The sequence below is a fragment of the Numenius arquata genome, chromosome 1 (genome assembly GCF_964106895.1).
Source record: "Numenius arquata chromosome 1, bNumArq3.hap1.1, whole genome shotgun sequence".
In the NCBI taxonomy this organism is placed as follows: domain Eukaryota; kingdom Metazoa; phylum Chordata; class Aves; order Charadriiformes; family Scolopacidae; genus Numenius; species Numenius arquata.
This window is the reverse complement of record NC_133576.1, coordinates 67195335-67223146: the sequence shown is the minus strand read 5'-3', so window position 1 is coordinate 67223146 and position 27812 is coordinate 67195335. Positions and strand designations below refer to the sequence as shown.

Sequence of the window (27812 nt, the reverse complement as noted above, 5' to 3'; positions counted from 1 at the left end):
TCCTCCTTTCTGCTGTCCCCAGGGCCCCGAGCTGGGCGAGCCTTTCAGCCTGCTCCATTGGCAGAGCGCATCTCAGCTACTTTTCCAGGGCTTCTCCCCTCTTCTTCTTCTTCTTCTGCTCCTACGGCAGGAATGCCATCCTTTAGTTCACATAAAACATCTCTACAATTTTGTAAGTGGGTATGTATCAGGTGCAGGTGGCCAGGTTTTGGTAGCAGGGGCTGCCAGGGTGGCCTCTGTGAGGACAGGCCAGGAGTTGCCCTGTGCTGGAAACAGCCACTTCCAGACGTCTCCAACGGATCCACCACAGGGCATGGCTGAGCCCCCAGCGACACCAGTGGCACCTCTGGGAAAAAGTATTTAAGAAAGGGCAAAAATGCTGCATAGCAGTGTCAGAGAGAGGAGCGAGGAAAGAGCAGTGTGAACGCCAAGGTGAGAGAAGAAAAAAGCAATGGAGGTGCTACAGGTGCTAGAGCAGGGATTTCCCTGCAGCCCATGGAAGTTTCCACGCTGCAGGAGATAGTCACACCGCAGCCCATGGAAGGCCCCATGACAGAGCAGGTGGACATGCCCTGGAAGAACTTGGGGGAGGGGAATAGGTGTTGTTTTCATTTAGACTTTGTTTCTCACCATCACATTCTATTATTAATTGGCAAAAAAAAAAAAAATTCATTTTTCCCATCGAGTCTTTTTCGCCCGTGACAGTAACAGGAAAGCGATCTCCCTGGCTTTATGTCGGCCCCCGAGCTTTTCCATCATTTCTGCCCCCGGTTCTGTCGGGGGGGGGAGGGGGGGGATGCAGCGGGCGAGCAGCTGGGCGGGCAGCTGGCCACGGTCAGCCCACCCCCGGGCAACAAAGCCTCAGGGGCAATTCTGCAGCCTTCACCCCCTCTACCTACCCCCGGAGGGCTCAGATCCGTAAAATCTTGGGCAAAAATGTCTTCGAAACGGGGAGCGGGAAGCGTCGCCGTCGCCAGGGCAGACGGGGTGGGGGGTGGGGAACCGGAAGCGGGCGGGGCGGTGCCGGCGCGTGCTCCCGCCCCCCCACCCCTCTCCCCGCGGGCCGGGCGGGTGGCGGCGGTACCGCCATGGGCTGCCTCTTCTCCCGCCGCAGGAAGCCGGCGCAAGGCGGCCAGCAGCAGCAGCAGCAGCAGGCGGCAGCGGGAAACGGCCAAGAGGCGGCGGGCGGTGAGGAGAAGGCACCGCCGCCACAGTACAGCTGGGACCAGCGAGCCAAGGTACCGCCCCGCCCGCTGCACCCCGGCCGGGCTGGGGCTGGGGCTGGGGTCGGGGCCGGGGACCGGGGACCGGGGCCGGGCGGCGGTACCGGCTGTCTCGGCGGGCAGCGCCTCGCCCTCTCCGGTCGCCCCGGGGTTGTGCGGGGCTTGTAGCCGCGGCGGGGCCCCTGTGCCGGGCGGCGGCCGCTGGCCACGGGAGCAGGGCCGGGGGGGGGGGCACCGCCGGAGGGAGCTCAACTTCCCCCCCCCCCGGTACCGGTGTTACGGCTCGGCACGTGCAGCTCGGTGCGTTTACTTTAATAATAATGAAAATAATATTTAGCCTCAGGATTTTACCAGGCAACCTCCAATTGCGCAAGGGGGTGGTGGGGCCGGTGCGAGAGCCGGTCCCCGGTCAGGCTGCGCCCCGGCCTGGGACGGCGTGGCCGTGGCCTGTGGGCGGCTCTCACGGCGCCGTCCAGGCAGGCGGGGGCCATCGGCTTGGCTGTGACAGTCGCCACAGGCGCTGGGGGTACGTCTGTCTGTCTGTCCGTCCGTCCGCCGTCCGGATTTTTGGTACTGCTTGGGTGCGTGCTTCAGCCCAGCAATTAGCATGGGACTGTCATGGCAATTAGCGGGGCAGTTAGCTGTTTGTGCCTGTGTGAGCTGGAGTCCTGCACCTGGTACTTCCTTCAGGGGAGGTGTGAAACTTAGAATCGCAGAATGGTTAGAGTTGGAAGGGAACTTAAAGATCATCTAGTTCTAACCCCGCTGCCACGGGCAGGGACACCTCCCACTAGACCAAGTGTCCTTCCAGGACTTGTGTCCTGACTGTCAATAGTATTTATTCTTCCTGCTTGGCTCTTTGGGTTGTTGGGTGGTTTTTGTTTGAGTTTTTTTGTTTGTTTGCTTAGGTTGTGGTTTTTGGATGTGGGTTGGTGATTTGTTTTTTTTTTTAAGGTAGACTAGAACTACCCCATCGGTCCCTGAAGTGACAGATTAAGACAGATCCTTCCCCGTGCTGTTTCCTGACCTGTTGATGGCAATCGCAAAGTCTCAAGCAGGAAAGCACTTCGGTGCTGGATTAAATATATATCTTCCCCACCCTCCCGTCAAGTTTCACTTCCTAAATGCATCATGACATCATAGCCCTGCTAGGTCTCCCCTCTTCTCCAGCTGCCTTTGGGTGGGGGAAGGAGCAAATGGGGCAGGCCATAAGCTTAATTGCTGTGGTTTTAACAAACAAAATCCCCAGACCTTTAGGCCATATTTTACAAGTATAGAAAAGACTACGTGTGAACTTATTTGAATGCTTGGTTTGCTTGCTTTTTTAAACTTAGCCAGGTGCTTCAGGGTGTCCCTTAAGTCTTCCAAGTAGATTAAGACAAGCTCAGATGGATATGAGCTAGAGAGCGTGCGCGTGGCCTGGAGGAATCAGTTTCCTGAGGATAAAGAGGGTTGATCTGTGTTGGGCTTGTTGCTCTGACTTGCTAGTGGGTATTTGCAGTGCAGCCGTTGGAGAGAGAAGGGGAGGATGGCAGCTTGTTACTTGAATGGAGCCTATTCTCACGGGGAGAGGGCTGTACCGACACCGTATTTTAGAGTAGCAGAACAAATCTTAGCTCCATACAGAAGTACATTACTAAATGAGCATTTGAAATCACATGATCTAATCTTATAGCAAATTCATCAGCTGCAGCTCAACTGATATGAGACTTTCTACCCCATCTGCTTATATGGCGCTAACTTCTAAAACTAACAGGAGGAATGTCTAAGAAACACTTGCTTCAGAGAGCAGCCAGCCTTGTTGCTAAGGAGATGATTGTTGTTAACACGCTGTAAGTAGGCTCAAGCTAACAGATGAGGCTATTGCAGCACCAACAATCTATCTCCGTGGAGGAAAAAAAAAAAAGCATGTAACGTATTGTGTGTACAACAACTTCCTCCTTTTCTATAAAAGACTCTTAGAAACTAGAAGAATCAGTGAGTTTGGGCTGTGCTACTGAATTGCGGAAGCCATCAGATTAGCTGCTTAATTTTGTACTGTACAGGTCAAGAACAGCTATTTAACGTTTAAGCCCATTTCCCTTGCTCTTTGGAGCCTTACCTTTCATTGGGCATCTGGATGTATGCTTAGTACGTTAAACCAAGAAAGCGGTACTGAGACACCTGATCTTAGATCAAGGAATACCCAGCCCTTAGTGCACTAAACTTGTTGATCCCAAGTTTGTATTAAATGATACTGTCAGTGTTAATGTAGTAGCCTTAAGTATTGTCTCTGATACGTTATTCTGTTGTCTGTTGCTTTCTCATTTCTGATGCATTGTGTATATTACACTTATTTCAGCATTTGTACACAAAGTTAGATTGAAGCCAGTCAGAAAACTTGTGGCATTGAGACTCTTTTTTGTTCATCAAATGATGAACAAAAAGTTCACCTGTTCGTTCTGAAGTTAAAGAAGTAGTTAAACAGAAGTTGAAAGTTCGTTTGTTCTGAATAAAAAGTTCAGAATTGTATACTGAACCCAGAAAACCTCAACTCTGTCAGCAGATGTGTGGTCTTTTGATGTTCGTTTCCTGTTATTTTTACATGTGTCCTGTTTTACATGTGTCCTGTTTTACATGTGTCCTGTTTTACATGTGTCCTGTTTTACATGTGTCCTGTTTTACATGTGTCCTGTTTTACATGTGTCCTGTTTTACATGTGTCCTGTTTTACATGTGTCCTGTTTTACATGTGTCCTGTTTTACATGTGTCCTGTTTTACATGTGTCCTGTTTTACATGTGTCCTGTTTTACATGTGTCCTGTTTTACATGTGTCCTGTTTTACATGTGTCCTGTTTTACATGTGTTGATGCACTATTTGGGTTGGGGGTGTTTCTAATTTTAGGCTCTCCTACTTGGTGATGGAGTTTTGGCTATATAGTGCTGTTCTGCAAGCAGGTTTGGCAATTGTCTGCAGTTCTTTCTTGTAAGCTATCCTCTGTATGTTCTTACAGGTGGGTAAGTTGCTGCTCAGACACTCCAGCTGTCTTCTTGTAAATTAATGCCATTCTGACACTTTTACTGTGCATACTTGTTAGGGATGTGAAAAGAGGTGCTTGCTAGCTGACAGTTGTGCTGGAAGAAGCTCTGAACCTGAGGAGTTCCTCCAGCGAAACTATTTCTTCTGCTTTTGAAGGACAGCACTGTTAGTGTAATCTATTTTAATTGTGTTCTGGTGGCAAAAGATGATGCGTATTGGTACTGTCTGCTGGTGCAGACCTAGCCGAAAAGTAATATGGCAATATCCTACTAACCATGTAACTCTTTTATAGTAGTCCCAAAAATGGACTGTGTGGTAGAAAACTCCAAATACAAAATATTAGAAGATGCTGATAGTTGAATTGAAATTAAGAAAAGTATATGAATTTGAGGGGCCTTTTTAGATTTCTACAGATTTCTCATTTAAGTGAGGACAGAAGTCTTATGTTTTAAAGGTATGCAAAAATTAATGACATTTAGCTTGCCTCATAAGTCTGCTGGGATCTCTGTAATGCTTCCTGACCCTTGACTTTGGAGAGCTGTGTGAGGATTACTTACTGTGCAACAGAAGAATCAAAGGATCAGCTTATCTTGAAAAGAGAAGGGAAAAGGATGAGTGTTTGGTTTCTTGCTGCTCTGGGATTCTTAGTCCAGCAGAATAAGTATAGCACAGTTCATTAGAGCCTGTTATTGCTGCACTGCATCCTGGGGACTTGTCATGTGTTGATGTCATTGGGCTGTTATCAGAGTCCCCTTGTCACCAAGTGTGGGAGGGGAACTTGGTGATGCTCAGCCCTCCTCAGCCTTCTTCAGCTAGGTTTCTAGCTGGCATGTAAGATTGTATTTCTGCTCATGACCTCCCCTTTCCTTTTCTGCCCTCTGTGTGATTAATGTTGTTTACACGTGTGACCGGAGTGATCAGCAGTAACTGAATATGGGTAAATATTCACCAGGGTTTTGTGTCTTGTGATGGCAGATATACCCATATGCTGTGGCTTCTCTGCAGGAGAAGAAACAAAAATTTGTGTCATCTTTTTTGCTGTTGTCTCATGTTTAAAGAAGTAGGATTATATTAATTATGATTGCAATGGCATTTAAAGCTTAGAGGGACTTTCCTTCCCAGGTGATTTTTCCCTTTTAGAAGGAACAAGTAAGGTTTTGGTTTCTGTCAGCTGACTAGCAACTTAACTGCTTTAGTTGATAGGAAACACACAGTTATCATTGTTATATTGGGCTGTGTTGGCTATATTCAAACAGTTTTAAAAAAATCTCAGAGGTGTAACTTTCTACATAAATCATAGATGGTCTTTTGTTACTTACCTTTGAGGATTCTGCTAGAATGATGTAAGCTGATCTAGATCTCTAAATGACATCTAGATCTTGTTTAGGTAGCCACTTTATATTTTATTTTGGAATATCAATAAAATAACTTCCTTGGGTTTTTCCCCCTAACTAGATAGTGAAATATTTTGTCCTTAAATCCAGTGCATCTCCCTTATGCTTCCCAGTGCACCAGAAATACAACTACTATTGTGCTTCTCAAAACATAGTCTATCAGCTGAGAAAGAGACAGCAAGTTCATATTAAACAATATTTCCATTGAAGTCGGATGTAGGCATGTAGTAGCTTCCTTTCTTCTTGTTCCTCTTCTCCAATCTGCTGTATTTGGCAATGGTTTGTTGCTCAGAAAATGATGAGAATGACCGTTTTATGCTATTACGGGTACTGTGGAAGAGAGGGAGAATTATAAAGTATAGAATCAAATGTGCATTCAGACTGTTGTATTGGCCGCATTTAAAGGGAAGGTGCACAGGAGATGCTCCAAGATGAAAAAATGTATGATAGTGACTGGAACCTGTACGTGTTGTCACTCTTTCCGCCTTTTCTTGTTGCCTAAGAATCTAGAAATCTGCCAGAGGTGAATAACTTTGACAAACAGTTTCCAGAGGATGTTGCAACTCAGTGCTTAGGGCACCAATCCCATGCAAGTATGAATATGCAGAAGTGTCTAGGCCTGAGAATGCACTTTGCTTGTTTCATTTCTGTTAATTCCCCTACTGACAAAAATAACACATAAAGCCTCTTAAGTTTGTGTCCCTACCCTATAGCTGCAGCTTTTAATGTCACTGGGTCAGCAGCCAACTCTTGTATGTCATCGACTGTGTATAAGTCCATAGCTGAACCACCGTCTGTTGTGATTCAGAGAGACAGGGAATGATTTTTTGAGAGTGGTATTTAAAAGAAAAGACCTTAGTGTAAATGGTTTAGAAAGACTTTATAGATTATTGTTTGCTCAGCAGTCTAGACTCAGGTGACTAGGGGAGAACCATAATCCATTAAGAACAGCAGTACCGTTTCATATCTCTGTTGGCATATCATTGCTGACTAAAACTTCTTTCCTGATGGACCTGGTGAAAAAGTCTTGTTAAGACATGGACTCATGCCAGAAAGAGTTCAAGAAGCTGCTGGGATCCTTGGTGATTCTAGGCATAATTATCACTAAAAACTGTGAGGGTCTAGTACTTCTAAGTCTTTTTCCAAATGGGAGATGCCTAGTCTTGGTGCCAGTAAACTGGATAATGGTTGCTGGAGATGCAAGTCATCTGCAGCCTTCACGTCTGGCCTCTGACCTTCTTGCAAGACAAGTGTTAGCAGGAAGGAAAGCTGCTTAACACACCTTGCACTTGTTGCAGCAGAACTTGGTAGCATTCATAACAATTGTGACAAACTTCTGTTTGCCTTCACTTCTCTCCTTTCTTTGGTCTTTAAAATCCCTGCTCCTCGCCGTTCAGCCTCCAGTCCCTTGTAACAGACTTATCACCGAGACTTCTGTACCTCTGTTGAGGGGGAAGAAAATTGTGTAGGCAGGGATCACAATTTCTTCATCATAGCTGGTTACTTTAGGACACTATATGGAGTAATTCCTGAACCTGCGCATAGCACTTCTGTTAGGAGGCTTCAGCTCTTGAGCTGTGTCCGTATCTATTAATGCATGACTCGTATCTACTCCAAAAACTCTTTAAATTTAGCTGAAAGTGTTAAAAGTTGCCTCTATAAATCCTGTCATCATATGGACTTATACCAGCCTGGGAGAAAAAAAAGATATTTAAACATGTATTAAGGGATGGAGAGTAAAACACCTGTCTGGGTGAGGTGGGTGAATTTGGACAAAGTTCTTTGAAGCTTTATCCAAATGCAAAGGATAAATAGCTGAGTTATCAAACAGTGGATTTTTGCTGACCTGCCATGTGCTTAGGACTTTACAGCAGAAGTTGCACCAGATGAATGGACAGAGAAATCTATGTGGCCCTGGTTATGGTTGCGTGAGGCTGCAGATGTTACCATCTTCTGTTGCTTTTGGTTTTCCTAGTCTGCTTTTTTGCTATGTTGCCAAGACACAGCTTAAGAAGCAGTTAATGCTGAATGTCAGGGGAAGGAAGGCGGATGCAGTGATTTAAAATTAACCTGTTGATGATGGCTGCAGACTTCAGTGCTGGTAAGCATGAAACTCCTCAATGAGCATATTAGTAGCTGTTGGATGCATCCTCAAAATTGTAGTTCTGCCTTCATGTTTCTTTTACCCAGGGGAAGTGAAGCATTCAGATCTGCTACAGTCTCTTGGGTTGCCCTCCCCAGGGGCAATAACCCGGTGGGGAAGAGAGCATTAAATCTATTTAATTCAGTCCCTCTAATTTGTACAGCAGTGTTAGTTAATAAATACTCTTGCCCTTTAAAAGGAAAACTGCAAAGCAAAAATAAAGGAAATTGGCAAACTCCTTAACATCATGAGGAAACTGAGAACTAAGAGTTGCATCAGTGCAGAACTCCTAATTCACATCAGGGAAATAAGTGATCTCCTGAAACTGGTAATAAGCTAACTCTTTTTTTTTTTTTTTTTTATAATTAAACTCAACTGCTACTTTCTCAAGTGCTCTCATTTGAAACTGTCTGTAAGCTGTGGGTTAGCTGACTAACCAAAGTTTTTCACCTAGGCCTAAATAAAATTGCAAGGTGAAGTTGAAGTTTCACACATCTCTGTAAAGGCCACTGTGTAGGACAACCTAGTGCTGCTTAAGAGCAGAGCAATTGAGAAGGACTTGCTTAGGTACTAGCTTTCAAAAAAGCTGTAAGTTCTGGAAACTTTGAACTTCTTCCTAAGAGAAGTAACTGTTACTCTGTACCCTGTTTTGAAGGCAGTAAGCCTGTCTCCCAAAGTTATTAAAAAAAACCCACCATATATATACGTTCTGGGAAGAATGTGTCCAAAAGCAATTTTGAAACTTCTCAAGTGTGAGAGAATATAAGTTGCTTTAATACATGGATCAAATATGTAACATTACATGAAACTTAATACCTTAGAGGGTTTGAATCCTGATCGTAGTGTGTGGCTAAGTCTCCGTGCTGTGTGCCTTATCATTTCATGGAATTGCCAGAGTTGGAAGGGACCTCTAGAGATCATCTAGTCCAACTCCCCTGCTAAAGCAGGATTGCCTAGAGCACATTACTCAGGACTGCATCAAGGCGGGTCTTGAAGGTCTCCAGAGAAGGGGACTCCACAACCTCCCTGGGCAGCCTGTTCCAGTGCTCTGTCACCCTGATCGTAAAGAAGTTCTTCCTCATATTTGAATGGAACTTCCTGTGTTCCAGTTTGTGCCCATTGCCCCTCGTCCTATCGCTGGAAACCACTGAAAAGGGTCCGGTTCCATCCTCCTTCAACCCACCCTTTAGGTACTTGTAAGCACTAATAAGGTCTCTCCTCAGCCTTCTCTTCTCCAGGCTAAAGAGCCCCAGCTCTTTGAGCCTTTCCTCATAAGGGAGATGCTCCAATCCCTTAATCATCTTAGTTGCCCTACGTTGGACTCTCTCCAGTAGTTCCCTGTCTCTCTTGAACTGGGGAGCCCAAAACTGGACGCAGTATTCCAGTTGTGGCCTCACCAGTGCAGAGTAGAGGGGAAGAATGACCTCCGTCAACCTACTGGCCACACTCTTCCCTATGCAGCCCAGGATCCCATTGGCCATCTTGGCAACAAGGGCATATTGCTGGCTCATGGAAAGTTTGCTACCCACCAGGACTCCCAGATCCTTCTCCTCAGTAGTGCCTTCCAGAAGATCCACCCCTAATCTGTATTGGTGCCTGGGGTTCTTCCTCCCCAGGTGCAGGACCCTACATTTGCCCTTGTTGAACCTCATTAGGTTCTTCTCTGCCCAGCTCTCCAGCCTGTTCAGGTCACGCTGGATGGCGGCACAGCCCTCTGGAGTGTCGGCCAGCCCTCCCAGTTTGGTATCATCAGTGAACTTGCTGAGGATACACTCTGTCCCCTCGTCCAGGTCATTGATGAATACGTTGAACAGGACTGGGCCGAGTATTGACCCCTGGGGGACACCGCTGGTTACAGGCCTCCAACTTGACCCTGCTCCATTAATTACAACCCTCTGAGTTCTGTCACACAGCCAGCTCTCAATCCACCTCACTGCCCCCTCATCTAGCCCACACTTCCTTAATTTTCTAATGAGGATGTTATGGGAGACAGTGTCAAAAGCCTTGCTGAAGTCAAGGTAGATGACATCTGCTGCTCTCCCCTCATCCAGCCATCCAGTTATAGTGTCACAGAAGGCTATTAATTAGTCAAGCACAATTTACCTTTGGTAAATCCGTGTTGACCACTTCCAATAACTTCTTGATCTTCAATGTGTTTGGAGATGACATCTAGAACGAGTCGCTCCGTTATTTTCCCAGGGACAGAGGTGAGACTAATTGGCCTGTAGTTCCCTGGGTCCTCCTTCTTGCCCTTTTTGTAGACTGGTGTGATATTTGCCTTCCTCCAGTCCTCAGGCACTTCACCTGTTCTCCAAGACCTCTCAGAAATGATGGAGAGTGGCTCAGCAATAACATCTGCCAGTTCTCTCAGCACTCGTGGGTGCATCCCATTGGGGCCCATGGACTTACGGATGTCTAGTTTGGCCAAGTGGTCTCTAACCCAGTCCTCCCCAAGAGAGGCAAAGTCGTCCTCTCTCCAGACCTTCCCCCTTGTCTCCAGGGGCTGGGATTCATGAGGGGCAGCTTTGGCAGTGAAGACCGAAGCAAAGACAGCATTCAGCAACTCTACCTTCTGTGTCTTCCACCACCAAGGCACCCACCTCATTCTTCAGGGGACCTACATTTTCTCTAGCCTTCCTTTTTTTATTGATATACTGAAAAAAACTCTTCTTGTTATCTTTAACTGTGGTAGCCAAGTTAAGTTCTGCTTGGGCTTTTGCCCTTCTAATTTTTCCCCTGCATATCTTCACTACACCTTGATATTGCTCATAAGTAACCAACTGCCTTTTCCAGAGATCGTAGACTTTCCTTTTTTCCCTGAGATCCAGCCAAAGCCCTCTATTTAGCCAGGCCAGTGGTCTTCCCTGTCGGCTCATTTTATGGGACCAGGGGATGGCCTTCTCCTGCGCTTTTGAGAGTTCCTTCTTGAAGTATGACCAGCCTTCCTGGCACCTATGCCCTTCAGGACTGTCTCCCAAGGGACACTCTCAACCATGCTCCTAAACAGGCCAAAGTTTGTCTTTTGGAAGTCCAAGGTGGCAGTTCTGCTGGGTCCCTGTCTTGTTTCTGCAAGAATTGAAAACTCTATGATTTCATGATCACTCTGCCCAAGACAACCTTCAACCTTTACATCCCCCACAAGACCTTCTTTGTTAACAAGCAGCAGGTCCAGTAGGGCGCTTTCCCTGGTTGGCTCGCTCACCAGCTGTGTTAGGAAGTTGTCTTCCACACACTCGAGGAACCTCTGGGACTGTTCCCTCTGCTGTGTTATATTTCCAGCAGATATCTGGGAAGTTGAAGTCCCCCATGAGAACAAGGGCGAGTGAGAGCTCTGCCAGTTGCTGATAGAATATTTCATCAATTTCTACGTCCTGGTTTGGGGATCTGTAATAAACTCCCACCATGATGTCTGCCTTGTTGGCCTTCCCCTTGATTCTAACCCATAAACACTCTACACTGTCATTTCCATTATTAAGTTCCAGGCATTCAAACCTGTCTCTAACATAGAGGGCCACCCCACCACCTCTCCTTCCTTGTCTATCTCTTCTGAAGAGTTGGTAGCCATCGATTGCAGTACTCCAGTTGTGTAAGTCTTCCCACCACATTTCTGTGATGGCAACTATATCATAGTTTTCCTGCTGTACAGTGGCCTCCAGCTCCTCCTGTTTGTTGCCCATACTGTGTGCATTTGTGTAGATGCACTTTAGCTGGGCTAATTTTCCTGCCACTTTTATGGGGGGCCAAGCCCCAATACGCCAGTGACAATGCTCAGACCCTGCTGTGGTTGCCAACCTACCATCATCCCTGATATCATCACTACCACATGGGCTACCATCCCCCACGTCTACTGAGACAACAGGCCACAAGACGTTGCTAGTGCTTTTACCCACCACCACTGGTAATCTGCTCCCAGGCTTCTCTTTAGTAATCCTGGATTCATCTCCATCCCCCTTCAAACCTAGTTTAAAGCCCTTTCAATGAGCCCTGCTAATTCTTGCCCCAGTATTCTTCTTCCCCTTTGGGTAAGGCTTGCCCCGCCTGTTGCCAGCAGGCCTGGTGTCCTGTAGATCATCCCATGATCAAAGATCAGAGAGCCTCAAGATTTGAGCCTCTTGATTTTATTTGTATCTCTTCCAACTAACTTTCCTGGGTGTGTACTAGTGGTATTAAATATGGTTGAGGGGAGATTTCTAGAAAGCTAGCCCATCCTGGTTTATGCCTTTTTCTGGTCTGTAAACCTCATACGGAAGGCTTGAAATGCTGAGGAGAAGGATTAGTTTCTTCAGATTGGGCTATACAGAAGCTGCTGTAATGTGTTAACACTAATTATGGTGCAGCAAAGCTTTAGGGCCCTTGGGCTGATAATCAACTAGCAGGTTTGTGAAGTGGTCTTGTGTTTAGACTAGTTCAGGTACTTGTATGCTTCTAAGTGCTATTTTAATGAGCTTTCACAAGAGGGCAGAGTAGAATTTGCTCCGGGAAGCATAATTGTCTTGAGACAAAGCAGTGAGCGAAGAGCCACACAGCATCCAGGACGGTATGCGACACAGGTGGACAGCATGAATAATACAGCTGGTGCTGTTGTAACACCGGAGGAATCTGAGCTGTATTATTCATGCTCTTTGTAGTTGGCAAATGCAGTAAGGAGATACCTTGCTGCTTTCAAGCAGTTTCCTTGCAACCTGTTGAGGTGTGGTAAAATATGACCAAGCAAGCTACTTGGAAAGGAAATACTGTGTATCTCTAGCTTTATGAATCTTTAAGTATGTTGGCCAATTCTTTTATTACAGTTATTATGATAATACCCAGGACTGTCATCCTTGTTGAAACAGTTTAGAGTCCACAGAGAAAACTAGCTCCCCTCACCCCCTTTCTTTATTAGAGGACAAACTGAGTTAGGTATTTTTTTCTTTTCCCCCCTGCAGTATCTTAGAAGTGTAGTTCCAATTCTCTGTTGTACCTCAATACTGTGCATTCCAGTAATTTAGCGAAAAGAGCTTCTTCTGATCTTTCATCCCTCTTTGAAGAGTTTTCTAGCAGGTTATCCTGTACAATTCAGTGCTACGTCAATTAACGCAAGGCAATTGATATTTAGCATTATAATATTCTCTGTATGTGAAGACTTTCATGTTCCTTTTTTTTTTTTCCTTCCTCCTCCAGGTTGACCCCAAAGATTATACTTTTTCTGGACTTAAAGATGAAACTGTAGGTCGACTGCCTGGAAAAGTAGCCGGGCAACAATTCGTCATTCAGGACTGTGAGAATTGTAGCATCTACATATTTGACCATTCTGCTACAATCACTATTGATGACTGTGTAAACTGCCAAATCTTTTTAGGACCAATAAAAGGCAGCGTGTTTTTCCGTGACTGCAAAGACTGTAAATGCATAGTGGCCTGCCAACAGTTTCGCACGCGGGACTGCAAAAAGCTGGAGGTATTCTTGTGCTGTGCCACGCAGCCCATTATTGAGTCCTCCACAGGTATGAAATTTGGATGCTTCCAGTACTACTATCCTGAGCTTGCTTTACAATTTAAAGATGCTGGACTGAGTATCTTCAATAACACATGGAGCAACATCCATGACTTTACCCCTGTGTCAGGAGAAAATAATTGGGGTCTTTTGCCCGAGGATGCTGTAGTACAAGATTATGTTCCTCTGCCCAGCTCTGAGGAGCTGAAAGCTGTCAGAATTTCTACTGATGCTACGAGGAGCATAATACCAATAACTCGAGGACGGAGACAGAAAAGCAGCGATGAATCGTGTTTGGCTGTGTTTTTTGCTGGTGACTACACAACTGCGAATGCCAGGAAGTTAATTGATGAGGTAAGCGACCTTTGTCTGCCTTCAGCTTTTTGAATTTCTAATTGAACTTTCCTCTGGATAGTCTCCGGTGCATTCTGAAGGTGGAATGAAGAAGCTCTGCTTGTCCATTAACCATACCAAGCAACTGCACTGTTTAAAACCTTAAGATAAGGTAAGAGACTGAAGCTCATCTGATCAGACAGTTGCTTTACAGCTGACATCCTGTGACTGGTACACCTGTCCTTGAACAGTTTCAGTGTATTTTTCCACCATGTCACACCAAAGCTACTTTCTGAAGAAAACACGTAGTTGATTTGATGAACTTGGCCAAACTTGGAGGAAGTGATTGGCAATGCTTGTGAAAGGGATATAGCCAATTAACTTGTTAGCTGATTGCCCTGAAAGTCACAGCTAATGAAACAGTCTGTCCTGAAAGTTTTTCCAGTACTAACAAAGACTTTAAAAAAAACTAAGTTAAAATGTAAGCCCCTTGCCATCCAGTATTGTAAATTTTTTCTGGAAGAGGCAGTGAGTGTTTGTCACAAATGATCAGCTGTCTTTGATTACTTAAATAGCTGGTGCTGTATTATTTTTTATTTTTTCCCCTTTGTGAGGCAGCAGCTCCTAAGCTTGGCTGAGTTTGGGCTTTCCTGGGGTTAAAATCTGGGAGTGGCTGGATGCTTTTAGCACCCTGGAGTGCCAGGGATGACAGAGCAGAGCCAGTAACCATGAGCTACAGCTTCTGAGAGAGGTATCTGCAAAATATCCCAGTGTTGTATGATCAACAAAACAACCAGTGGAGCTCCTTCCCCTGGGTTTTTAAGTGCAAGAAAAGACAGCTGTAGGGTGTTCCCATGCTCTCCACCCCTCCACTGCCCAGTTGTGTCTTTATGGAACTGAGCTACTAACAGCTACTTGAGTGAAGGGAGATAATGATACTTATGGGATGCTTTTTTCTGCAGAAGGAATAGCTACAGTAAAGAGGATAATAGATGCGTTCTCCTGTGTTAGTAGTTCTTTAGAAGTTAGAGTTAAGAAGATACTGAAAGACTAGTTACTGAGATTTGTGGAAATCTTACTGCTCTGTAGATTAATGGATGCTTTGGAAATACAAACACAGTTGCTCCTTCTCCACATGCTTTTAGCTTCCTATTAGATTTGAAGTAAAAAGCTGTGTGTATTGGAAAGTTTGTAAGTTTTTTTTCTGAAATGGAAAACTCCACAAATGGATAGAAGAGAGTTTGAGCTAATGCTTGACTGAACGGTTGCAGACTAATGAGAACTAACTGCTTGATTCCAGATGCTGAGTGCTTTTAACTCCCATTAGTTTTGGATTGTGAGGGTTTGTGGGGAAAAAAACCCACAACCCTGGGCTGTAATATGAAACAAAAATGTTCACATTTACTCCTCTAGGTACACTAGGGCAGAGAAGAAAATCTGGATGAATGGAATGAAAATAAACAGAAATGTAAAAAAAGCAAATGGTCTTTGAAAAGAGCAAAAAAGGGTCCCTTTGCTCGGTGTCTTAATGTGTATGGGGAAAATGGGTGTATTCCAGTGTCACCTGGGTACTCGAGCCGAACTCTGTGCCTTAGAAGCATTTTTAACATGAATTCTTTCTCTGTTAACAGATGACTGCCAAAGGCTTTCAGCTGGTACAGACTAAAGAAGTCTCAATGAAGGCAGAGGATGCTCACAGAGTTTTCCAGCAATGTGCATCAGAATTCATTCCACTACTTGAAAAAGGTGAGTTTGTGTTGTTTTCTTTCTCTTCTACATCAAGAAGTCTAGCTGTCACTAGGGGGTTCTGGAGAAGAAAGAGGAATGAAGGAGAAATTTATGTTTCAAGAGCATAGTATAAAGCCAGTTGAGATGAGTTTTGGAAGCCTCAATCAGGCCTTAAACCAGCCAAAACTCCTGAAGGCATCAAAAATGAGCTATTCCACATTGTGGCTCTGCCTCTCCTCTAGTGGTCCAACCACGTAGCTTAAGAGCAGTGTCACATGTGGGTCTGTCTGGGGTGCTCAAAAGAAGCTCATGCTTTTAGATTTCTGAGTTATCACCAGTGCTGCTCAAACACCTAGGTGTTCAGTGTTTCTTTATACATATTTAAGCAAATCAGTATAGATGTGTATAAAGCAGGCAAGTGTTAAATTCCTGTTTATAAGTGGTGTACTGTCAGAGTATTTCAAAAGCCTTTATTGATCTGACTGTAATGGGGTTTTGTCCCTTCCTGCAGAAGTACTGACATCTTGCCATCTGTTACATGCTAAAACTCAATACGAGCTCCCAAACTTAGTAGCAACATGCAGGTTTTTTTTCATAGTAACATAAGAGGTCTATGATGCTCATTGCAAGAATAGGACAAAAGTTGTTGTGCTTACAGGATGGCAGTCTAGTTTAAAGGCTATTTTGCACCCGTGTGGGAAGAAATAACGTGTTCAGAACGAAACCAGAAAAAGGGGATCTGCGAATAGTGGGTGAGAAGAAGTCTAAAAATCAGGCAGTTTGCTATCTTGGGACTGAGGCAAAAATGCCCGAATGACTCAGTCCTACTCCAGATGTCTGTGAAATGGCTCACTATTTGAGCAGTATCGTCTGACTCACTTCCATGATGCCCCGTGCTCCTTAGCGTTTTTGTGCCATTGCTGCCTTTCAAGAAGTAAAACTGGAATCCTGCCAGAATCTCTGCAAAAATGAGCATGGAATTGCAGATATTTTCTTCTCGGATAACACTGTACTTTGAAGCTATGGTTAAGTGTTTTTAATTCTTTGTCCTACATTATGGCTGCTCAAGCAAAAGCCATAAAATGCTTCTTGCAAGCTTCACAATTCCCTCTGGGTTGAGAAATCTACTGTTTCAATGCCAAGCTTGGAAGTCATATTGATTCTAGATGAAACTATCTTCTAGGTCCAGTGGTTGCTTTGGAGTTCAATGGAGATGGTGCTGTGGAAGGATGTCGAAGCACTATAAATGATGTTTTTACTGGGACCAAGGTAAGCTGGTGTATTGCTTTATTGGCAGAAAACGTTACAGAACGACTAGGGTACTTCATGGTCAGCTGTAGCATTGACATACTGCATGATCTTTTTAGGTATCTGAATATCCTATTTTTTTGGTGTGGGTGTTTTTGTACTCAAACCTCAAGTTGTTTTTCAGAGACAAGAAAAATTGCCCTAGGAGAGAGAGTATTAAATCCTCATATATGTTGAAGAATAGATTTCCACTTAAAACTTCTATTTCACATGACAGTAAAAACAAGTTGTATAAATATAGTAGGGAAAAGGTCTGCTCCAAGTCTTATGCTGAAGTCTCCTTTGTGATGTCCTAGTCTATTAAACCCTGACAAAGATAATACGGGATTTCGAATTTTTCAAGATTTACTTTTGCTGTGTAGGATGTTGCAGAATGCCTTTCTTCAAAGGCATTTTGTTTTTTTCTTCTGTCAGCTTATTTTACTGTAGCTTCTTTACATGACACCTTCTCTTTGCTTGCTGTCCCCATTTCTGTGAATGGCAATGATTTTGAGAAAGTTTCTGGAAACAATTAGGGCCCTGCTGATAATGAGGAGGTGACAAACCCTTTGCTTTTAAGCAGCTGTTCAAAGAGGACTAGAATGTCTTTTGAGACATAGTGTCCATACAACTCCATGTTGTCTTTCAGTTCCTTTTGAAAGTGTTACTTGGAACTAGACTGCCCAGTTTCTGGAAAACAGTCATCTTGTAATAAGTCATCTCAAATGCAGCTAATGTTTGGTTTTTTTGGCGTTTGCTGCTGCACCAGCAAGATCCTGATGGCTCTCTGAGTCTAAAAAATGCTACAACTACAGTGTGGGCAGTGTTGTGATATTACCGATTCTTCTTTTGACCCAAAAGTTGTCACTGTAAATTTTACCATAATAATGGCCTCTTTAAGCAGGAACTTATGGTGGTTTTCTTTAGTTTGGTTAGCGTATTTTTTTTCCATAAAGAACAAAGACAGCACTGGGTAGGTAATTCACTGGTTCTTCTACGTCTTTTTCTCTATTCAAAGACTGAAGTGATATGAATTATTAGAACAAATAAAATTTTATATTTTCCTCATTAAAATGACTGGTGTCTGTTGTTACAACACTACGAATGCTCTGATCTCGGATGCATCCAGAAACCTTAGAGTGTACTTCATGCTGTGAAGTAAGCGTTGTGCTTGGAAGTGATCTGTAGTGTTTGGGTTCAGTTTCAAATGTGAAATTACTTACTGCATTTGGATTTAAAACTTCTGTTTACAGCCTGGTTCCATAGTAAAATCTTCCTCACTTATTAAATACTTGCTGCAGTGAATTAAGAAGCAGGGCTTCCTGAGAAGTGTATATCATTTTTTAGATAAAATGTAGCTCTAAAACTTCTGGGTTTGTGCGTGGATCCCTAGACAACTGAATATCGTGAGTCTACATTTTTTTAGAAAATGTATTTCTTTCTTGGGACACAGTTTAGAAGCAATTTAGGGAGTAACAAACTTCAAACTTATTACTACCAGAAGGTTCAGGAATGCTCTGTAAAATGGTTTCACCTCACTGTTGGCTGCCCTTATCGTGTTTGAGAGTTATAGTGCTCAGAAAGAATTACAGGTATCCTTGATCAAGAAACAATGACAAAAGCTCTTAGGAAGACATGTATCCTGTAAGACTTTTCAGGAGACTAATCTGCTTTTAAACAAGTGGCTACATCTGCATTTAAAACCCACAGTTAAAAATGATTAATTTAATCTGTTAATAACCTTAATTTCACGAGTTTTTTTGTTTCTGAAATAAATCTGATAAACAACTCTAGATATTTTAGTAAGGGTAGAAAAGTTCTTCAGCAATAGCACCACCAGAGCTTTTTGAGTTGTTTGGTAGAAACAAGGAGAGCTCTGTGCTGTGCATTTAAGCGGACTTCCTATTTGTGTGAACTTGGTACATTTATGCTCTTTACCTCTGACGTTCTTTCTGGTGTGACCTTCTGCACTTTTTTGGCGTGCTTTCTAGTGTTGTTCCTCCGTCTCATCACTTATTTGTAAAATACTCTGCAAAATTAAAATTGTAGTATCCTGGTTGGAGTCCTCAACATAGAAAGGACATGGACCTGTTGGAACGGTCAGAGGGATGGAGCACCTCTCCTATGAAGACAGGCTGAGAGAGCTGGGGTTGTTCAGCCTGGAGCAGAGAAGGCCCCGGGGGTGACCTTATAACGGCCTTCTAGTACCTAATGGGGGCCTACAGGAGAGATGGGGAGGGACTCTTTGTCAGAGAGTGTAGTGATAGGGTGAGGGGTAATGGTTTTAAACTCAAAGAGGGGAGATTTAGATTAGATATTAGGAAGAAATTCTTTACTGTGAGGGTGGTGAGGCACTGGAACGGGTTGCCCAGAGAAGCTGTGGATGCCCTGTTCCTGAAGGTGCTCAAGACCAGGCTGGATGGGGCTTTGAGCAACCTGCTCTAGTGAGTGGTGTCCCTGCCCATGGCAGGGAGGTTGGAACTTGATGGTCTTTAAGGTCCCTTCCAATCCAAACCATTCTATGATGCTGAAAGAACGTATTCAGTTGTGACTGTGGTACCAATCCCTGTTGCTCCAAAGAACTGCCACGTAATTAGTATATGTTCTCAAGTCCCTTCAAACAGAAGTCTACCATGTATTCAAGCAACAGTCTAGGAAACTACTCACTTTGTGATATAAGCTTTAATTTTTTAAATCAGAAATTTACTGGACAATAGGATACTCATCTTGAAACATAGTTTAAGTAAACCAACTCAAGGAACTGTCAAAGCTTACAAAGGTATTCTGAGCTGAAGCAGAAAAGTGGTGTCTATAGGAGGATAGTCATCTGGAATAACGTATTCCTACAGTCCCAGTGCACTTCAGAACAGCTCAGTGGGCTGTGCTAACGCTTATGTGCTGAGACAGTGATAATTTCCTCTTGAGGGATAGAAAATACAAGATTGTAAGAACTCAATTTAAGTTTTTGATTGTGGCTATCGCTTGCATGTTGAGATTGATGAACAGCCACCACACTTTCTCTTACACTGAACTAATTTGGCGTTGCCTAAGGCATTTTTAGTTGATTTGCTGAAAGCTTGCAAAGATGACTGTCCTAGAGCTTGGAATTTCACATGCGCTGATCAGTTTTGCAAAATGCAAATGTAATTGAAGTTATTAAAAAAAACCAAAAACATCTGATGAAGAAGCAACTAAGTTTTTTGAGGGGAATATAGTGCAAGGGAGTCTTTCTTACAAACTCTGCTTTTTTGTTAAAGGCAAGCTTAATGGTAGTGTAAGGTTTCTGTGTGTTTGTTTCCTTCATACACTCCCTGCCCCGGACAGAGCTTGACTTTTCGAAGCAAAATACGTCTAAATGGACACTGGCTGAAGCTATCATGCCTGAATAATGGAGCCCAAAAATTCTAATTCCCATCAGTGGGGAAGGCTAGGGTTACTGCAGCTTAACGTGTCTGCTAGGAACAGATGATGGTAGCAAAGCATACATTGGGGCCAGGACAATTCTAGGGCTATTCTGTCACGCGGTGGAAACCAGCAGAGTTGTGCCTCTCATGAAATGCAAAAGTAAAAATAACCATTACTGGCTCCAAATGAGCAAAGACTACTTGAACTTCTCTATTAATCGTGCATAACTACTTCTTTGTTTAATAAAACAGGTTTTTGTATCAGAGAGCAAGGCATCAGCGTCTCAAGATGTAGACAATTTCTACAACTTCGCCGACATGCAGATGGGAATGTGAAGTTTAACATGAAGGTGTTCACGTACGGTTTGTCTTGGCACTTGGATGTCACTTGGCTTGAATATTGCAGTAGTATCTGAGAAGTTTTGTCACTTGGTTTTGTATTTCTCATATAGCCCTTTTATAAAGCTTTTGGTGGTTTTGATACCGTATTACCTGAACTGGAGTAAATGGCGCAGCTCCCCATGTGCATGTTTGAAACTTGACTCCAGAAACAATGGAGGTTTTCTACTAACTTTTTACAGTGATTTCTAAACTTCTATTGACACTTGAATGCTTCTTGTCAACATCTAATGGTAAAACATATTTGAAAAGTGCAATGCTGATCCAAATTTGATGCAGTAGTAATTGTTATCTTTAACTCGGACACGTTGTTTAGAAAGTGCGTTTATGTGAAACTCGCTGTTCAAAACTTTCCCACATGCAAATTTGTCTTCACTGGGGGCCAGGGAGGAAGCTGTAGTCATTGACTTTTACTGAAAGCCTAGTCTGAAATGAATTCTCCTTATAGCATGCTTTTAGAAGCAGTGCCTGACTTATAAAATGTACATCTGGCTTATTCTGCTTCAGCATCTTTTTTTGAATAAAGTTGTTTGCAGCAGCATTTATGCTGAGACTTGTCATAACAGCAGTCTGGTAAGTGAGCACTTGCCAGGCTCTTCCGCTCCGAGGTGAGTTCTGAGCATGAGGGCTCTGCTGAAGATGCTCCAAGTGATACAGCTGCCTCCAGTATTCCCAAGTCATGTATGGGACATTCGTGAGGTTCCCTTGGACTCGGAGCAATAAGTCTCTGGCACCATGTTGTTTGCTAGAAGGGACATAACAGCAACCAGGGACAAGAGAAGGGCTCTGATGGCATTAAAAAGGCTCTTCCTTGCTAGACCCCAGGACCAGGGTTTTACACTCAGTAGTAGTACGGAAAACTTGGCTGTAAAGTACTACACACTGCTGTAGGGTTTATTTTGGATTAATTCTAAAAACAGACCAAAGAAGTGCTACTAGCATTTTGGGAGATGCATTTTAATAGTGATCAGTAAAGACGCTTATTGCTATATAATGCATATTACAATGCAGATCTATGTGGATATTAAATACATGATTGATTTATTTTTTTGCATATTACATTCTTACTGATTTTTCTACACAAACTTAAAGCTTATGTCCAGGTTTATAAGCCCTCTAATACTTGAACAGTTTGTGCATGCAGATGCACAAAACCCAATTTCTTAATTAAAATAGTGACTTGCCAGTTTATGTAGCCTTTACAATCCATTGAATGGGCTGGGGCTGTGTTGAGGTGCTAAAGCAGTAATTTCCTCGTTATGCTCATCTGTCAATAGGGGAGATCTTGTGCATCTTAACTGAACATGAGTCTCGACTCATCAGTTTCACAGCTCTGGAGCTCCAAAAGTGGGTGACTAAAAACACATTTCTTCCTCATTTTTTTTGAATTAGCACAGGAAAGAATCTGCTCCCCTGAAATTCATGATTCTGTCATGCCTGAGAGATGTTCTGAGCTGTCATTTTGTTGCTACTAGGCAAATGCTTGCCCTAAGTTTAAAGTGCATATCGAGAATATGTCCTTAGGACCTCTTGTTAAAGTTATGCATGGATTAAATAAGGAAGAGTATCTCCTGAAGTCACTAAACCATTAGTGTACTGAAGGTAAGAAAAATGTCACTTTTGTGAATGTTTTTATTTGACAAAGTGAAATAAAACCAAACTGCCACTGGAATCTGACTGGTGGTAGAAATTACCACTTACTTGCACTTAGCCAGCCAGAATTTTTTTCATATGTGTGAGGAGAGGCTGCGAAAACAGCTAGAAATCTTAGATCGGTCTCCAAAGTAATAATGCAGCTCATCTATGAACATTTGCAGGAATTATTCTCGATATATATAGTAAATGTATTTTTTCTGGTATGGACAGTACATTAAAATTTTATCATTTACTTCAGAAATGTCATTGTGTAATTTATCTAAGCAGTGCGTATATTGGACCATCTTGGTCTCTAACCTTTTACACGTTTCCAAACTTGTACGCTGACGCATGATTATATGTATGTTTGTAGTTTATTTTTTGTATTATCGACCTGCTCTGGAAAAAAAAAAGTGCTAAATTGATTTTTGTAACTACTTTTGCTGGAGGACAGGATGATTAATTGAAAATTAATCTAGGTTTGAAACAGCGGAAAAACTTTTCTACATGTTAGGAAAGAGCAGTGTTGCTTTTTTTTTTTTAACATTGATAGCCTGGTTACCAATATAAAGAGGTTTTTAATTAAAAAAAACAAAACAGCTGAATAATGAAGGAGTTTTTCAATCCAATTATTTATCTTTTTACTTCAATTTCTTGCTAACAGGTGTTAAAAACACTTCTAGCCTAAGCATCAGGTATTGTATGTGTTATGGAATGGTACATGCTTCATGTAGTCTTTGTATGTTTGTTGTATAGGTTTTTATGTCATTTGTATTGCACTGTGAATGTGATTCATAATAAACATTGAAAATGTCAACTCTGGATTCTGGACGACTTTTTAAAATTATAAAATATTGTAAAGTGTAATTACATTATATTAAGTATAAAACCTGAATTCCATGTTCAAACAGGGACTTTAAATAGATACTTACAGTTAATTGAAAATAAGCATTAACTCTGCAGTCATCCATCCTCCAAAAAAGGTGAATTTTTGACAGCAGGGATTTTTCCCCAGAGTCACTGAGGATATGATTAACTTTACAGTGCAGTTTTCCTAGTAAAATATGGAAGAAGGTATTTTTTTATCAAACTGTAGAGATACAAGTACAGAGATTCCTGGATGGAGACTGTTAAAGTGCTTCTCCTTGGTCTATGGGTGCATGTGGTTGTTTCTTTTTGGGTTTTGGGGTGGTTTTTTTGTTGTTTTTTTAACTTGTAAAAGCTTTGTGCTTTTTAACTGTGCTTACCCCTTTCAGTACTTGATACATGCTAGTGATGTGCTTACAGCAAAAACAGATTGTGGTGGTTATACTAGTAGAATTGTTAATTTAGAAAGCAATTCCTTTGTAAATCCCATTTAACATCTGAAAACATTTAAATATTTAATAAACTTCCATACTCAGCTTTAAACTGGTCAGAAATTACAGTCTTCCAACCAGAGGTGGACTGGGGTAACTTTCATGAAGCCTAAATGTTTGTTAAGCACATGAAGTACTGTATCAATATAATATTCTTTTGTATATGGAGTTAAATTGTGAAGCTTTAAAGAATCAAAGCTTTTGGTTTACACTTAGCTATTACTGTACAATTTCACAATTTAAAAAAAAATCTTGTACCCTGATTGGATCTGAGTGGCCTATTAATCTTTTTTACATAGTATCTAATTCATAGCAAAGCTGTCCTTAAGTATTTTCACAATTTGTACCAATCACATCCTCCAATGCTAACACGCAGAAGCTTTGTATCTGTGCCCCAATTGCTAGGAAGTCACCCGCCTTCTTTTGACGTATCTAATAGTCATGCATAAAATGCATGGATTTAGAAGTAATCCACATACCAGGCTGCACTTCATAACTGGGACAGATTTTTTTTTATTCAATTCCAAAAAGCAGTCTGAAACTTTTTATTACAAAATATGTGCTTTGGTCATTCTGACTAATACAGACAAAAATGAATTTTACTGACTTAAGCGTGAGTGAGGACTCTGTAGCTGAGTATCTTCTCTTAAATGCTGGCTTTTAAGTGTTTAGGCTTTATTTGTACAGCATTCAGCTTCCTGTGCATATTTAAATTAGTGTTTCTGGTAATATCTTCTAGAAGGTGTCAATTCCCCAGGCTTTTTTCCTGAAGATTTAATAAAAGCCGCTGTGAAATTAATCTTTTAAGACCTAGTCACAGCCCAGGTGCCTGCCTGAGTAGTTCCTAAAGTCTAGGATTTTTGCCATCAAGTTCCTTGTTTACTTCTTTGGACCTTTTGTGCCATTTGTTTTTTTGAATTCATGAGTAAGCCTTCTGATTTCTTAAGGGTGGCATAGGTCTTTGGAGGTCTGCAGGAGCAGCTCTTCCAAGGCATGTTTAAACCTGATCTAAACCATCTAAATTCTAGTCCAGCAGTATTAAAAGCTATGAATAAGTGCCGATCGTAAGTATTGTCTCTAGCGTGCACGGATTTCAGTAGGATGGTGCAAGCAGGCTCTGTAGCACTTCATTAAGTTGTTTGCTGTAGTACTGCATTCTTGCTGCAGTATATGTTGGAAGGCAGCTCTGTGGTGGTCCACCACGTTCCCTGGACACCACAGAGCTCGCAGTATGAGCTATAGCAATTTGTTGAGGATGACGATTTGTGAAAAATAATAACTTGCTGTATTGCCAGCCTGGAAGTTTTTCTTAGAGCTATCTAGTCTGAGCCCTGTCTTGCAACACAACTGTCTACATATGGTAAAAGTTTACAAGCATCAAACCTGGTAAAAGCAGGATGTAGAGGAGGCTTCACCAAACGGTTGGGAGTCACAGTGTGTTAACAGACCAGGCATTAATACCTTGGTGTCCAGTTTGATAGAAGGGTGCTTTTTATTGCTTTCATCTCTTCAGGATGCCTGGTTGCCATAAGGCAGTTGCTGGTAATGTTTGTGGTCATGCAGTCTTCCTGATGCACATGTAGTCATCACTCGTTCTGAGTAAGAGAAGAAAAGGAGGGGGAAGTGAGAGAAGCTTTTAAAAAAGCTCTGAAGTTTTCTGAGTACACAAAGAAAATGTGCAACTGCTCATTCCTTTTCTTGTTTTAATGGATCTAGTGGTAATCCCCAGCTATGTACAATTTCATGGCTAGAGTATCTGAGGATCTTCCCAGAATGTATTAAGCAATGTGACTGTCAAGTATGAGTCGTCCTCTTTCCAGTTGTACAAGGCTTTAAAATTGCCAGTGTTGTCAAGGATCTAAGAGATCTTCCAAATACACGTGGATTTCCCTCACGTCTTTCTGTTAAAACCTGGAACAGCTATAAGCTGTAGAAAGTTTGTCCTTAAAGCATCAGGTAAAGGTGATAGATAAATTACGGTGGGGCTAAGAGGCTCTTGAACAGTGTTTAAATGAGTGTTTGTCTGGTGTCCCCAACTGATGAGGCTAAATTTCAGGCTAGGCACCTCTGCAGTACTGGGAGCTCAAAGGACTCTGTGTCCGGATGACAGTGGTATGTGTATTTCTGCTTTTTCAACTTCATTTTACCACAAGTATTGTGGTGAAGTTGTCCCAGTTCATAGAGTCATGTGAGAATGTCCACTTTCATTTTTAGGCACCTTTTGTCCTTGTCATAGTGAAGAAAACTTGAAAAGTTTTTTTGCTGTTTGACCCATTAAAGTTCTGTCTCAAAAATAAAATAAAAAATAAAAAAAAACACAAAGTTTTTTTTTGGGGGGGTGGGGGAGACTGGAGTGACTTGTGATTTCTGAGCACTGAAGGGAGCAGCAGCTTCACTTCCTTTCCCCCACTGACATGGATGCTGACCGCTGTAGGGAGATTTCCCCCAAACTGCACATATGGCACCGGAGAGGCAGCTAACTTTCCAGCTCTTTGGGGCAAGATACACAATTTGTTTCCTCACTAATACAAGCATAAGATGTATTCTTTCATTCTTTTTTCTTAGGTACTCGCGTGCGTTTAAGGTACAGACCTGATAGGTTTTGAAAGCTGCTGGCAGTCCTCTCCGTTCTGTGTAGAAGGAGAAAGATAAATCGAAGATCTCCCTAAGCACACAACTTTGAACTTGTCAGATCCTGGGAAGTGAAGCTTGGCACGTTTTCCTCTAAAGAGAGTAAAAGAAAGCTTCATGATTGTGGAAGTACTTTTTTTTTTTTGTTTGTCTGAATGTGCTGATCTTTTTACGAGGGGAGACCTTCCCCCCCCATTTCTGAAGTTGCTCCATAAAAACCACTTTGGGGGCTTTTTTTTTTTTTTTTTTTAAAGGGTTCTGGAGATTAAACGGAAGGGCTGTGCTATGACCTGAGGGCATCTTTTGATAGCTGCCCCAACAGGTGCTAAAGGATTGGATTCAGTGTTAGAGGTAAAGACTATCTTTTGAAGCTCCGAGTGCTCTTTGCTTCTGTTTCTAATAGTGAGTAACTGAAACCTTTTTAGTCACGAGAGGGTTTAAAGACAGCCAGCCATCCTTAGATGAGCTTCTGCTTTGCATTTTTTTTTTTCCGCAGAAGAATGGAATTTACTCCACAGTGATAATTAGCTGTCTCGTTTGCAGGTAGGTGTTTGTGCTTTATGTTAACGCTTCAATAATTTTGCTCATTGTGAAAAGAAAATAAGGGACTTGAGCTTTTCTCTCTCTCGCCAGTAGCTGCCAATGCTTGCTCTGGTTTTGAGGACGTTGTATCAAGGTTTCATGAATGGTATCTGATCTACCGGTGAAGCGAGTTTTATGCAGCCTCTACATATTTCAAAGAAAGGCGGTATTACCAGGCTTCGTGTATTTCTTATCAGAGGCAACTGGAATCGCTGCCCATGGAGGTTTCTACCCGCAGGCTGGCAATGCTGCAGAGACACGGAGGTAAGGGGTATGAATTAACATCCCAGGCTTTTCCAATTCTTAACTCCCCCTGCTACTCCTCCATGATACTGCGGCGTGTGTGTTGCCTTTTACTTCTCTCACATCTGATCAGAAAGAGCAGATTTTGAAGAAAAAAAACCCCAACTTTTCTGTTGAAATTCACTGAAATACTTCTAGGTTTTTCAACGTAGAGATGCTTCTTTTGTGGCTCCAGTCCATGTTAAACTCTGTGTGACCCTACTTCTCAGATGTTAAACATTACTTCAGTATAACTTTCTTAATACCCTAATATACTATGGGCAGCCTTTGTACAGCTGAATAATGACTTGGTTCAACTTGAGTGTGGTATACATGTATACGTTATTTTATCCTGACCATATCTCTTATGCTTCTAGTTTCCACTGTGTTCCTCCCTTGGGAATACTTCATGTTTGTGCTATATTTTATCAACATGTTAACATCTGGCTTTGTAAATTCTTTATATTCTCTAGGTGCATAAAAGCATCTGTAGTTCATCCTTTCTGGAGAAAATGTGGAAACTGTGTTGCATATGTCTTTTAAAAGAACAACAGTGTACAATCTGCTTCCTATTTATTCAGCTTGCACGGTGTTCCTATAGAAATGCATAGCAAATGTAAATGCAATTCTGTGTAAATTCTTATTAGACGGTAAATAGTTTGCTAGAAGTCACACAGGATGAGATAATGAAAACGTTATTTGCACATAAAAGTGTTTATTGAAAGGAGTAGCCCCATGGAGTTTCTGCCACAGGTTTTCCCATGTCACCTATCTTTTGGCCCTGAGCCCGCCCTGTACATCTGTGGATTTACTGTAGAACTAGAGGTTTGGATGTTGTTTTCTCCTGACGTGTGACAGCCAGTGCAGGGCGGGGTGTGTGTGTGTGATCCCAGGCAGGAGGAATGAAGATAGCTGTGCAACA

At 42.6% G+C, this 27812-nt stretch overlaps 1 protein-coding gene across 1 annotated transcript; it reads left to right on the top strand.

The window, feature by feature from the left end:
• The first annotated feature begins 1055 nt into the window (after nucleotides 1-1055).
• Nucleotides 1056-22852, top strand: RP2 (RP2 activator of ARL3 GTPase). Its single transcript, XM_074155349.1, has 5 exons — nucleotides 1056-1238; nucleotides 12940-13605; nucleotides 15216-15330; nucleotides 16496-16581; nucleotides 20256-22852. The coding sequence occupies exons 1-5, from the start codon at nucleotides 1089-1091 to the stop codon at nucleotides 20337-20339; spliced, it is 1101 nt and encodes a 366-aa protein (XP_074011450.1). The 5' UTR covers nucleotides 1056-1088; the 3' UTR covers nucleotides 20340-22852.
• Nucleotides 22853-27812: the final 4960 nt, after the last annotated feature.

Coding starts and splice junctions, on each gene's coding strand:
- RP2 (XM_074155349.1), top strand. CDS start 1,089: ATGGGCTGCCTCTTCTCCCGCCGCAGGAAGCCGGCGCAAGGCGGCCAG. Junction 1,239..12,939: donor GCTGGGACCAGCGAGCCAAG/GTACCGCCCCGC, acceptor TTCCTCCTCCAG/GTTGACCCCAAAGATTATAC. Junction 16,582..20,255: donor ATGTTTTTACTGGGACCAAG/GTAAGCTGGTGT, acceptor TTAATAAAACAG/GTTTTTGTATCAGAGAGCAA.